Here is a 13,143-nt window from a genome sequence, read left to right as displayed (position 1 = left end):
GTGGTAGTGGTGGTGATAATTTGGGGTAATTTTCGAGGGGTAAGTTGCTCAAATTATGCATTTACTTTATTTTACACTTTTGCCATTGGAATTAAAATTGTTTTTTTCTCTCTCTTTGGAAGACACTGATGTCTGTTCTGATTGTTTTGTATTTTCAACTATCGGTGAGTCGAGCCATTTCCCAAAGTGTCAAAAGAAACCTGTTCCTGTACTGTAATTCAGTAATGGATAAGTGCCGTACACTGACAGCATTTCCAACATTGAGAAACGTGCTGTTCATTTCACGTCGACAAAGCGCAGCGTAGCATCATCCAACGGCCTCAGAACATCATCAGTAGGACCACCACGGAGTGGAGCACGAGGAGACAGAAGCACAGGAGCACCCCGGTCCACATGAGCGCTTCATGCCGGGCGACGCCTGTCCGCCACGTCTTGATGCGGGTGATCTTCGGCACGTGCAGCGTCTCGGACAAACAGAACTCGCGCGGACGGTATCCCAGCTGGTGGCGTGCCTTGCTGATGCAGAATGTGTGCGTCACGCCGACGTTCCGCACCTACACACGAAGCACACGGGAGGCAACGACGATTGACGTCGCGTACAAAAAAAAATGTGGACACTTTCAAAAAAAAAAAAATGCCCCTGGTCGCTGAGCACAGAGGTTCTCAAGGACGAAAACGCCAAGCGGCCAGCAACGCACAGCATTGGTCTAAAAGATAACAAGTGAATGTTGCTTGAATTGAGCAGAGTTATAAGAACTGGGAGGGGGGAACGACGATGGGAGAGCATTGCAAGGTGGAGCAGGGCGAGGGAAGAGCAGGCTTTTGACCTGCGGTGGATGAACGCGGTGCGGGGGGTTCCACTCGTAATCAAGGCTGCGGCGCGAGAGTTGCACGCGGCGCGTCAGCAACTCTCTCTCGTTCCCGACTCCACAAGTCGCCCGATTGAAACCCACCTCTGTTGGGCCGGTGCTGCCCGCCGTCTCCTGCGCCCGTGACGAGGCCAGCCGAGACTGACCCTGCCTCCTCCGGAGGGGGCCGAGTGTCCGGTGACATTTTGGCATCGTGCAGTTGTGACTTGAATTAATTAGCCAATCGCCACCACAATGACCTTCGCATTGACGGGCGCCCTTTTTATACCGGTGGTTTTACTCGCATTAATCACTTTTTTTTTTATTATACGAGCGACTTTTGTTTTCTGATTGGTGGCGAGTTTTTCACATTTCACATGAGCTATTGCGTCGCTTTGCTGATGATTCCAGCACCGTTTGGCGCGATGTGAATACTGTGTTGTAAATAATACAGCATTAAATAAATATGGTGTCCGAGAAGCACGGCGGCTGGCGGCTTGGGTTAAGTAACAGCTCGGTTTAAGGTTCACGCCGAATCCCGTGAATGAGGTCATCAAAGCGGGATGGTGTTATTATAGACCCAGAGGCGTAATTCCACTCGGCACTTCTTAAACAATGGCCGTCAATAATGCAACTCCGCCTGCTCTATTATGCATGCGTGCCTCGTTATTATAACGTGCACTTTGAAGACCCTTAAAAGCCTTTCCCCGTGTGCCTCGTGCCCTGTTTCTCTCCTCGCATCTCAGCAGCCTGGAGCCCGCGTGTTGCAGTGTCGTTCGCCAAATACCCGACTCGTCAATTAAAAAGGCAGTGTCCGCATTCCACGGGTGCATTGCACGGACGCCCATCAATCGGAATTTGTTCATCTGATGAGTCAGCAATCGTGAAAGAAGGAATGCTCAACACGCAGGCCCAAGCCAGAAGACCCCGTTTGGATGACCTGGATTACAGATATCACTGCCTTACGAGTTACATCAACACTCAAGAAATGCCAACGCCCACAGGAGATTGGGACGAAGTGGTCCGAGACGGCCACAGGATGCCGCACCGGCACATGGGCGTTTGAGAGTGAGCGTCTCGCAGAAGCCCGAAAGAAGCGACGTGAATGCATCTCTCACCGGTGCTGGTTTCAAACGGCCGGAATATATTTGGGACCGTGGGTCCAGATTTGGACTACGCAGTCACATGATTTGGAAACGTGTGAAATCCCGTCCGAATGTGTGCAAGCTCATATGCAAGAGAGCGTACAACACACGGCACGCACACGCACACACCCTCTTTTGCCCGTGCCATGCCGTGCGATGGATTGCCCCAGAGTGCAGTGCATTTCGGTGCGGATTATTTGACAAAATATCGAGGATTTGGTGACTCTACCTTGCTCCTGGTGAGGAGTGGAGGGAGGTCTACCAAAGGCCTCAGCAGTAGGTGCACCCATTCCATCGTCAGGGCTGCAGCCAAACCACACGGGGGGGGGGGGGGCAGAGAAGGGGAGCATTCAAGACGCCAAGAGCTCTCAGAGGTTTACGCAGGTTATAACAAGTGCGGATCCAGTGGTATAGTGTGACTACTGCAGTATATTGCGCAAAATCTGTAAATGATGAGAAAACATTGAGCGGGCTGGAAAACCACGAGTTTCAAACGATACGCAAACATAATGCAATACATTAAACTTTCAGATTTGATCAAATGTATTTTGTTGCTGACCCAAGACAAGAAGGCAATGCACTTCTGCAGGCAAGGCTGATTGATGGTCGTTACGTGGTGTGCACGATGTTACGTGCGGACATGAGGCATACTTGAAAGTGAAGTTCTTCACGCATAGACTTGGCAATTCGTAACGTGGATGTAGGTGAGTTCGCACCTGCAGCGTAGACCAGGTGAACAGGTACGCATGTCCGAGGCATGCTGTGCCCAAGCTTCTCAAACTGTTCAACAGAAGCATTGCCTGAGCATGAATGACCAGCACCGCTTTATACACGTGATTGACAGGGGTGGGGCAAATAGTGAGCACAGGTGATATGCATTTTTAATAGAGTTTGTCACCCTCCCTCCCAAATATTGCTGAATCACATGACGGTGGTAATGATGACGCTTGTCTTGGTGGTGGTGTAGGTATTGGTGGTGATTCTAGTTGACACAGCAGGTGGTACAACTGGTGTATCTACCAATTATCTCAGTCAGCCAACCCATGGAACCTGCTGGGTCTGTCCCGAGATCTGTCAGCGAGCCTTCGACACTTCACGTGGCCTCAAAGTGCAACCTAGCCTGGCACATGCGCCGTGGTGACGTCACCGTTACTTTATGGCGAATTGGCGGGTATTGGCATTATTGATTGGTGATACTAATACATAATGACCATGGTATGGGTGGTGTATGTGTGGTAGTGATGTGTGTGTGCGTGGGGGTGATGGTAATCGTGTGATTTGCAGTGGCAATGATTATAGTGATCGTAACGAATACAAACTCGACGACAAACCAGCGGCTGTAGCCATTGAAACACGTTCACTTGCTCTCTGTCATTAATAGAATGCGCTTGGCCACTCTGCGCACAGGCACGAAGAGAGACACACGCGCACACAGACACGCACACTACAACCGCTGCACAGAACACGACTCCAACAAAGCTGAGTAATGAGCAGTATCACGTGACACTTGAAACGCGAAGCATGCAGAACAGTCCTGACAGTTACACTAACTTTGACCCCATTCGTCATCATCGTTCACCACCCCTCGTTTTCTTACGATGTGAATTGGCTCGGTGCTGTTGGAACGCCAGTGTATTTTCCATTTACAGTAACTTGCAGCTTTCTCTGTTCAAGGTTCATGCGACCCAAAATACAAAGTTTCAGCTCTGTCAGCCCGTTTATATCTCCCTCAGCTGTGTGTCCCTTGCTCTGAAAATGGTTTGAGGCTCCATTAATGAAACAGAGACAATACAGTCGTGGTCTCGGGCACTTCAGTGAGGTTACTGCAGTGACAGGAATGCACAAGTATGAGTGACAGCACGGTGACATCATTTGTCTTAGGTGTCGCTGTGCTCACGCGCCACGCGCCACTCAATCACAGATGCTGCTGATCCTGCATAATGCACGGGCATAGTATGACTTTGAAACCCCCCGCCCACCTCCTACGCACTTCACAAGTAGTACTAATCCCATATCTGCATTTCCCATAAATATGCTAAATCTCTCTTGATATGCAAATTATTTTGTTAAGGCGCGCTTCACCCTCCAACCCAGCTTAAATATACGCTCCAAGCCTGGGGTGTTTCATTCAGACGCTGTCTTCCCGACAGACCTGTTCTTCACCTGAGGACGGCTGCTTGCGTTGTGGCCGAAACGTCGTGAGAATTATTTTATTGTTTTATTTTTGTTATTTTATTATTTCCCTTCTACGTGACTTTACCGAAAGAACCAAGAAGATGAATCTCTGCAGTCACGAAAGCTTTAAATCGAAAAATCCACGCAGTATTATTGACAAACGTGTTGAGGTTGTTGTTGTTGTTAATTGTGCTTGTACACCACTGCCAAAGCAGCAGCATCACCAAATAATGTGTTTAGCGTGTATAGGTTGTAGATTTCAAATCCTTATGTGCACGTGCCATTCCAGCGTTTGTGAATGCGCCCATCAATTGACACCCCGGACACCCTCGCAAGCTATTCCATCGCAAGGGACTCTTCCAGGTGCACTATGTTAACGATGAGATATCTGAACAACAGTTGCGTGTGGACATGATACTGCGGTGCGATGCGACAGCAGCTTACATGCTCTTAGTTCTTTCGGTAAAGTCACGTAGGTAAAAAATGAAATTAAAATTTATAAAAAAAATAAAAACAATAAAATCACGACGTTTCGGAGGCAACACAAGCTTCCGTCTTCAGGTGAAACTGTCACAGCAAAAAATCTGTATCAAGTGGATTTTATTGTTTTTATTTTGTATTAATTTTAATTTCATGTTTTACCTACGTGACTTTACCGAAAGAACTAAGAGTATGAATCCTTGCAGTCACGAACGCTTTAAAGCAGCTTACATCGTTGCTACACCTGTGGAGTGCGCATTAGATCGTCTCGTGTCTGCGAACGGTTTCCGTGGGATTCTCGGTAACCCCGGTGGGACAGTACCTGCTCGCGAGCGGGCATGCCGCAGGAGGCCGTGCGGAGCACGCAGGGGACGCCGCTGCAAGCCGTCGCCACCGCCTCGTAGTCCCCCACGTCCGCCTGCGTGCGCCACGGGACACGGGGCACGGTTGGATCTACGAACCAGTCCGCTCCGCCAGCCCCATCTGCGTTGGAGTCGTGTTTTGCACCTGGAAGAAGTTTCCCCGTGATGGAAGAGCTGTGGAGTTTCGTCCCAGTTACTGGCGTGCCAAAGGAAGAAAACACTGCGAAGTTGATCCGTGCCGTGGATTCCGTTGAAATCTACTTCCCGGTTGTAGCTGGCAAAGGGTGGATATTTGAAGAAAACCTGCCCCCAAGCAAGCTGTCGAAAACCTGCCCCCAAGCAAGCAAGGTGTACGCCAGGCCCAGGAAACGACGCTGTTTCTACCGAAGTGTAAAGCCGAGTGACGGAGTAGCCCATTGGACAGCGCCGCTCGCTGCTACTCATTGCAACGAAGCTTAAGATCGCATCGTCTCACAGCTGTGCGTTGACCATCTCACGGAAACAATCAGCATTATGAATGCCTTCAACTCTAATGACAGCAACGGTATTGAAGTTTACACAAAGACAATGACGTTTTTATAAACTTAATCCGTAAAGCGAACGCGCAGTCTGAGCATCAGCCCGAACACGAGAACGCACCGCGTGCCACGCGCGAGAAGAACGGCAACAGACTCCACGGGGCTCCACGGGGCTCCAACTCTCTAGCGGCTCATCACGAACTCTGTAGCCGTCCGGGTTGCCCGCCTGCCCGTCACCGGCGAGGCGGCAAGGCTCCCTCGCCGACTCTGCCCCTCCATCAAGACGCTGCGCGGAGTCGCTCCCCGCAGGCGGCCCCCTGGCCTCTCGCTCTGCCTCGCCTCTCGCACTGCTGCTGCGTCTCGTGTGGCACAGGAGGAGAACGGCGAGTAGACAGCGAGGAAAGGAAACAGAAGAATGTAATCAATACTTAATGAAGACCCCCAACACACGCCCATTTGCTTAATGCGAAGACGTTGTGTGTGTGCGGTGTGTGTCGGTCGTGGTGCTGGCCACCGCAGCCAATCGGCCTTCATAGGGTCTGCTCGCTCACAGCGCTTGCCCCAACAGTCTGTTAAGAGGCTATACGAGGGATCTTTGTCTTTGGAGGCAGAGCGTACCTCGTAGAACAATGCCATTCGTGCTGTCACGTGGGTTGTCGTGGCCAGCGAGTCCTCTAGAGTCTAGACGGAACAATGCAAGGTGCCGAACGATAACAATTCACGCGAACAGTTGACAAGCCCCTTGGCAAAGTGGCCTCCTGCCGAACGAGGATCTCCCCCATGCTGTGTCAGCCGCCGTGGAGGAGGGGGCTGTTTGACCACTTCTTGACCACGCCGCTTCGAACCGGTTGGTGCAGCGGGCACGCCGGGCCGCGTTGAGGCGTAACTCGCTGCTACTGATGGCAGCCGTGGCCAGGAGTCGAACCGACGTCGCAGGGGTTCGTGGGTGTGCTCACCACTGGGCCCACTGCACCACCCACCACGTGGTCTGACTGCTTCCACGGAGCACGGTCGTCCAAATGTCAACGTCTCCAGTCCACATCCTGCCTAGGGCCGTGTCAGCCCCATTGTCTCTCTGGGCAGTACACTTTGTTTCGTGATTTGGTTACCCTTCATATTTAATTTGGAGCTTTCGTGACTGCAGGAATTACTCTTTGGTTCTTTCGGTAAAGTCACGTATAAAGAGAAAATGATAAATGAAATAATAGCATACGACGTTTCGATTGCAACACAAGCAATCATCATCAGGTATAAATGAAATAGAAAACAAACCTAAACTTAGAAATACAATGCAATACAACACAGAGAGTCGGCTAACATAACAGTCAACACCCTACATGGTTGATTACGTTCTTTCAGAGAATGCTACATTTGAGAGTGAGAGATAAAACACAGAACCGGAGACATACAGACAGACATAAGCAGAGAGAGACATCACAGAGATACATAGAGAGAGACACATACATAGGCACACAGAGAAACCCTTCCTATACTGTACCGTACTTTGCACTCCTATCATCGTGATTTGTATTGTTTGTTGGATTATTCTGACCTGCCCCCACTGGACACCTGTGAAAATGAGCTTCATAGCTCATCGGATTTCGCCTGCACGGTCTCCACCAGGGCTGCTTTATTTCTCACGGGATATTTGTTGAACCCCTCCACCGATAGCGGGGGGGGGGGGGGTATTTTCTGGAGCCCAACCCTGGCCTGCTCCGTCTGAAATGAAGCCCTGATCCCCACTGTATTAGCGCACACAACTCTATTAATATTGCCCTGAGCCCTGTAAAGTCTCACTCGCGCTGAGTTTCTGCTCAGCTTTTTTTTTTATTTCTAGGAGATCCCCGCATTGGGGTATTTGGCCAACAATTGCCACCTTTGCTGCCCCGCCAAGATGCCCAATGTTGATTTTAGAAGCTTGAACATAGCAAATAAGTCCCTTGAACGACGTCCTTTCAGTGCGTGTTTGTGTGTGCGCGTGTGTGCGTGGTTGCTAAGTGGTGACGTAATGCACACAACACGTGGAGCGCTGCGATGATGATGAAGAGGGGCTCCATGGAGGTTGTCGGCTTTGTGGGCTCCGCTCCGGTGCTGGTTTTGGAGAAGCGATAGTGCATCATACACGCACACCAGAGTAGCGTAATAACACACTCACGTCGTCCGTTGTGTAACATGCGGGGACATACTTTAAGACATGGACAGATTCTTTTTTAGAAGCTAAATAATCGAAAACACAAATTCGGCACGGGCACGCAAGTACAACTGACTCTGTTTCATCAAACCCCTGTGCAGCTATGAACATATTGTTTTACTATTGAGAACCCAAAGGCTACAGTAGAGGCTAAGAACCACGGCTTTAGAACAACAGCGGACGCCCTCTATAGAATCGTGTAGTCGTGCAAGCCAGCAGAGTGGCGCCAGTCGCCGTGGAGACTGCGAGCAGGAGGCTGCGCCATGGCTCCCAGGACGTTGAAGAAGAGCGGGCACAAGAAGGCGACCAAGAAGAAACGGCGAGTGTTTGACTGCATGCACCCTCGTTTGCACTTCGCGATGATGTTGTTGTGTTTAGCCGGGCAACGCACGCACGGTCACGTGGGCACGCGTGGTGTTCACATTTGCCGGACATCTGTGCAAAAATAGCTTCATAGCTCATCGGATTCCTCCAGTACAACGAAATATTCTGATGATCAATTTGGGTTCGCCGCCTGTCGCAGACGTGCACGGTTCGAATCCAGCGGCCGCCCTCGGCTATCCGTGCGGGTGTAATAAGATCCTTACTCTTAGGTTTTTTCGGTAAAGTCACGTAGGTAAAAAAATAAAATTAATAAAAGTAATAATAGAAATAAAATAATAAATCACGACGTTTCGGAGGCAACACAAGCATCCGTCATCAGGTGGGACCGTCACGGCTACATTTACTGTATCCTCACTTGATACAGTAAATCTAGCCGTGACGGTCCCACCTGATGACGGATGCTTGTGTTGCCTCCGAAACGTCGTGATTTATTATTTTATTTCTATTATTACTTTATTAATTTTAATTTTATTTTTTTCCTACGTGACTTTACCGAAAAAACCTAAGAGTATGAATCCTTGCAGTCACGAAAGCTTCAAATCTAGAATGTAATAAGATCCTTGATAATAGGCACCGTGCCACGGGCAGCCCGCCTCACTCGCAGTGGAGACGTTAAAGACCCTCACGCGTCGTGAGCGAGAGTAGGGACCATGGCGTGCCGGTGGCAACCTCCAAATGGGAACTAATTTTTGTGTTCCCAATTTGAATAGTCCAACCAGCGCAAGTTGTTACTCAGCTTGTGGATTATAGAGAGCACGAAACAACGCATCCCTCCCAGGTCACTCGTGTAGACCAAACTCATCCTGCACCTCATGAGTTCTCGGCCGGGGTTAATAAGCTTCACCAGCCAGCGATGTTGGCAGCGTACGTGGACAGTGAGCTGTGTGACAGGACACGTGGAGTATTGTTGTTGTTGTTATTTGTCGGCAATATTTGTAGTACCGTTGAGGACGCGTGGACACCCGAGTAGAGGCACACGTATTTATTTCACAACAGTCACTGGGGACATACAGTACTGGAGGGGGTATCGGCCCCCTCACCCGGATAGCTGGGAACACACGGCTAGCTACCCCTAGCCTGCCTCCTAATCCTCCAAATACTGGGCTAGGGGAGGCTGTCTGCCCCGACACTGGTCAGTCGGGCTACGGCACCCGGAGTCCCAGAGTCCTGGCTCTGGTTCACGGGACCACGCCGCTGGCTCGGTCCTGCGCGGCCCTGACAAGGGCGGCGTCCCAGGGGAGTCCAGGGCTCTAGCTAGGCAGTCTTCGGTCTTCAAGAGTTTACTTAAACATTCTGCCCCGAGCCCTCTGACACATCCCCCTTTATACTCCACCCCCGCTGAGGGGTGGGGCCCCGGGCTGCCGGGTGCGGACGTCGTTGAGAGCACCCCCCCCCCCCCGTGCACTCACGTAGCCCCGCCCACTGTGTTTGTTTCCCATAAGCTGCCATGCATAACGGCTCTCTCTCTAACACCCCTACACATACAGCTCCTCCGTAACACCCCTACATATTGTTGGTGGCAGTGGCGCGCGTGATGAGCAGAATCTCTGAACGATGCGTCGATGACTCCGTGACCAATGAGAGGGATTAAAACAAAAAAAAATAGGCGACGATTCGAGCAATGACCCTTCTTCAGAGCACACCGGTCATCTTCCACGTGCCTACTATGCAGAATCAGAACATTACATTAGACTGCAGGAGGAATCCGATGAGCCGCAAAGCTATTCTGCTTATTCTTCTTCACCGGTGTCCAGTCGGGACACGGGGTCGGAACGCTACGTGCATATTCAGCCACATACATGTTGCGCCAGCGTTGTGTTGCTGTTGTGTTGTTGTTGTGTTGTTGTTGTGTTGTTGTTGCTGTCACTCAAACCGCGACGCGAGGCCCTCCCAGCACGCCCTGCGCGTGACACTCGCTTCTCGCGCGCGTGAACACGGGGGAGGGGGAGCGGTGGCGCAGTGGTTAGCGCGCTGCGCTACGAAGCAAGCGATCCCCAGTTCGATTCCCGCTCACGGCCACCAACACCAGAGACGATTATCTGAACCGGTCCTGGCTGGGCCTCTCCTAGGTCGACTCAGCCTCAACTTAGTAACATCGCAACTGGCGTGGTGCTGGCCACCCACCAACCCTCTTGTGTCACGTGACGACCTTCAGAGGGGTTACTCGCTAACAGCAGCACTTGCTCCAAAAAGTCTGTTCGGACTACACGGGGCATCTTTGTTTTTTGCGAGCACCAAAATATACTAATAGGGTTTTCCCCCTTTTTTCTGGCAACAAAACTGACACCTTTTGCAAGGAATCATGCTTACATTAACCACAATACTTGCAGTCAAATGCAAACAAAAAACAATACTCTGATCATTTATGCATTGTCCTTGAAACTGATTGGTCCACACCAGAGACAGCTTTCTTTAGAGCCTAGTCTCATAAGGCGCACGCCTTTTGGCGTCATCTGGTCGAACACCAAATGAGACAAGGCTCTAAAGAAAGCTCTCTCTGGTGTGGACCAATCAGTTTCAAGGACAATGCATAAATGATCAGAGTATTGTTTTTTGTTTGCATTTGACTGCAAGTATTGTGGTTAATGTAAGCATGATTCCTTGCAAAAGGTGTCAGTTTTGTTGCCAGAAAAAAGGGGGAAACCCCTATTAGTATCGTTGTCTTTGTCACGCGTGTGAACATTCAAATTCACTTCCCTCCCGTCGCACGTGGAGTGCGTCGCACGCCACCCGCTGGTCGCCGCGTGCTCTGCATTTGTACAACTTTCAAGATTGACATGATTAGATTATTAGTATAGTTCTGTAGAAGTAACGGGCTCCTCACGTTAATTGTTGATCGATTCACGTGGGTTCTTACCACGCTCGTACACGTCTGTAGGAGCAGCCTGTTCTTTTTATTTCTTTCTCGGACGAGTCAGACAATACAATCTGTAGGGTACAGACAAAACTCGACTCACCAGCCAGTAGAATGATGCAAAACCGTAGAGTTCAAGTTCAAGTTCATTTATTAGGTAGAGCCCTGTGAGCCATTCGGCTCTTGAATCGGGTGCAACCGCAACAAACAAAAACATGAACAAAAAACATCTTAAAGAGAACGGACCGTACAGTCGTGACCACTTCGGACAACCCAGACTATTAAAAAAACGAGTCAGTACAGGACCAAATAGTTTCTAGTTCTATCTTTTGTATTCAAATCATGCTGGTGACATCTGGCAGCAATTGATTCTGAGGAGTCACCGTGCGTTTGCGTGTGCAGACATCGACTTACAAACACCCACACGACCCCTTCCTGTCAACCCCCTATCAGTGCCCTACCTCGTTACACACCAATCAGACATTATTGGTCACCCCGTGCCCCTTATACACCTCAACGTTCATCCTATAAAGTCCCATCTCAACGGAGTAAACACAGACAAATGTTTTGTTGTTAGCCCGTATTGAAACGGCTGTACGCCTGAAAACTCAATTTCCCTGCACAAGAATACGGGGTAAACCGTACGGGTTCACAGCTATGCGAAACAGCTGCCATGAATATTTATTTATTTTCTGACATCGACTTAAAACGCGAACTCGTACTTGAAAACGGAACCGCTGATCTATTTTTGTTCAGTGGAGCGATCGTGAACGCTGCTGGAATGATGTCCTCCCATAGCTTGTGTAAAAACAATACTCTACATTTGTTTGTGTGGAGAGACGGGCACAGCGATGGAGGGAAACGCATTGTTTGCTTGTCTACGCTGTTAATCAATCCTGACAATTCATCCGTACGTCTCTAGTTTGTACGGCAGTAGTAACCCTAACCCTGGACCACACAGCTCTTGATGGAAGCATTCCTGCATAACCGTGGACGATGTGTATATCCCTTGCCGCCCTATTGTGTCATTGATGTATACTGCGAATATATTCGTAGCCTCGGAGTTTACTGTGGTTCACTGCAAACCACCGCGTTACAATGAATGTCTCTTACTTGAACCAGGAGAAACCTCTCTCCCTGGCTGGAGATGCTGAAACAAAACAGACGCCCGATGTGAACCCTGGGAGCCATTCGCGTTTGGAGGGGGGGGGCGTTAATGACCTGGGTTTGTTTGAGCCAATTACCCGAACGTAATTAAAAGCGGGGATCAACCTGTTCACGCCCTAGGACTCGGCTATCAATACAGCAGCGGCAGCAGCGGCTCGAATCGCTCCCTGGGTGAGAGGCGGTGCTGGTGGTGGTGGTGTAGTTTATTTTAGTCCATCACTTGAGACTCGCCGCCCGTGAAGTGTCGTGGGTGTCATTCTCTGCAAACGCTCCTTCACTGCCCTCACCTCAACCCGCCCCCCCTCCCATCGATTCACTCTGCCCCCCCCCCCCCCTGAAGTTACAAGGCCCCCCTCCCCATCGATTCACTCTGCCCCCCCCTGAAGTTGCAAGGCCCCCCCTCCCATCGATTCACTCTGCCCCCCACTGAAGTTACAAGGCCCCCCCTCCCATCGATTTACTCTGCCCCCACTGAAGTTGCAAGGCCCCCCCTCCCATCGATTCACTCTGCCCCCCACTGAAGTTACAAGGCCCCCCCCTCCCATCGATTTACTCTGCCCCCCACTGAAGTTGCAAGGCCCCCCCTCCCATCGATTCACTCTGCCCCCCACTGAAGTTACAAAGCCCCCCCCCTCCCATCGATTCACTCTGCCCCCCACTGAAGTTGCAAGGCCCCCCTCCCCAAGCACTAAAAATAGTGTCCACACAGCCAACTACCATCCCCACTCCTTGTCCACGAATACACGCACACAGACACCGATAAAGAGACACGCAGAGACAAAGGTCCCCTGTGTAGCTTACACAGGCTGTCGAGTAAAGTGGCGTCAGCGAGGGGTGGTGTGGGCAGATCCACGCTCGGCCGCCTTTGTCTCCCCAATTGCTGATTTTATTACAACACCGAACCAGGAACTTATTTAAGGCTGAGTCGGCCTAGGGAAAGCCCTCGGTCAGCACACGAGGGAGTGGGTGGCCAGCACCACGTCCGGCCGTCTTTGTCTCTCTCGTGGCGATGTTTACGC

General features: G+C 50.6%; 1 protein-coding gene across 1 annotated transcript; it reads right to left on the bottom strand.

Annotated features, from left to right (window-relative positions):
• Positions 1-100: 100 nt before the first annotated feature.
• Positions 101-6,570, bottom strand: LOC144726540 (uncharacterized). Its single transcript, XM_078605334.1, has 7 exons — positions 6,485-6,570; positions 5,688-5,881; positions 4,971-5,206; positions 3,325-3,390; positions 2,710-2,773; positions 2,223-2,296; positions 101-554 (listed from the first exon to the last, which is right to left on the bottom strand). The coding sequence occupies exons 1-7, from the start codon at positions 6,568-6,570 to the stop codon at positions 321-323; spliced, it is 954 nt and encodes a 317-aa protein (XP_078461460.1). The 3' UTR covers positions 101-320.
• Positions 6,571-13,143: the final 6,573 nt, after the last annotated feature.

The sequence above is a fragment of the Lampetra planeri genome, chromosome 23 (genome assembly GCF_965212315.1).
Source record: "Lampetra planeri chromosome 23, kcLamPlan1.2.h2, whole genome shotgun sequence".
NCBI classification, from domain to species: Eukaryota; Metazoa; Chordata; class Hyperoartia; order Petromyzontiformes; family Petromyzontidae; genus Lampetra; species Lampetra planeri.
This window is presented reverse-complemented; position numbering and strand designations above follow the sequence as displayed.

What these genes read in the sequence shown, in the direction of transcription:
- LOC144726540 (XM_078605334.1), bottom strand. Translation starts at nt 6,570, where the DNA reads ATGTGGACTGGAGACGTTGACATTTGGACGACCGTGCTCCGTGGAAGC. An exon ending in GCATGCCCGCTCGCGAGCAG is followed by an intron (nt 3,391 to 4,970) that starts GTACTGTCCCAC and finishes GCCTGTGCGCAG; the next exon opens with AGTGGCCAAGCGCATTCTAT. An exon ending in TCACCTGGTCTACGCTGCAG is followed by an intron (nt 2,297 to 2,709) that starts GTGCGAACTCAC and finishes GTTTGGCTGCAG; the next exon opens with CCCTGACGATGGAATGGGTG.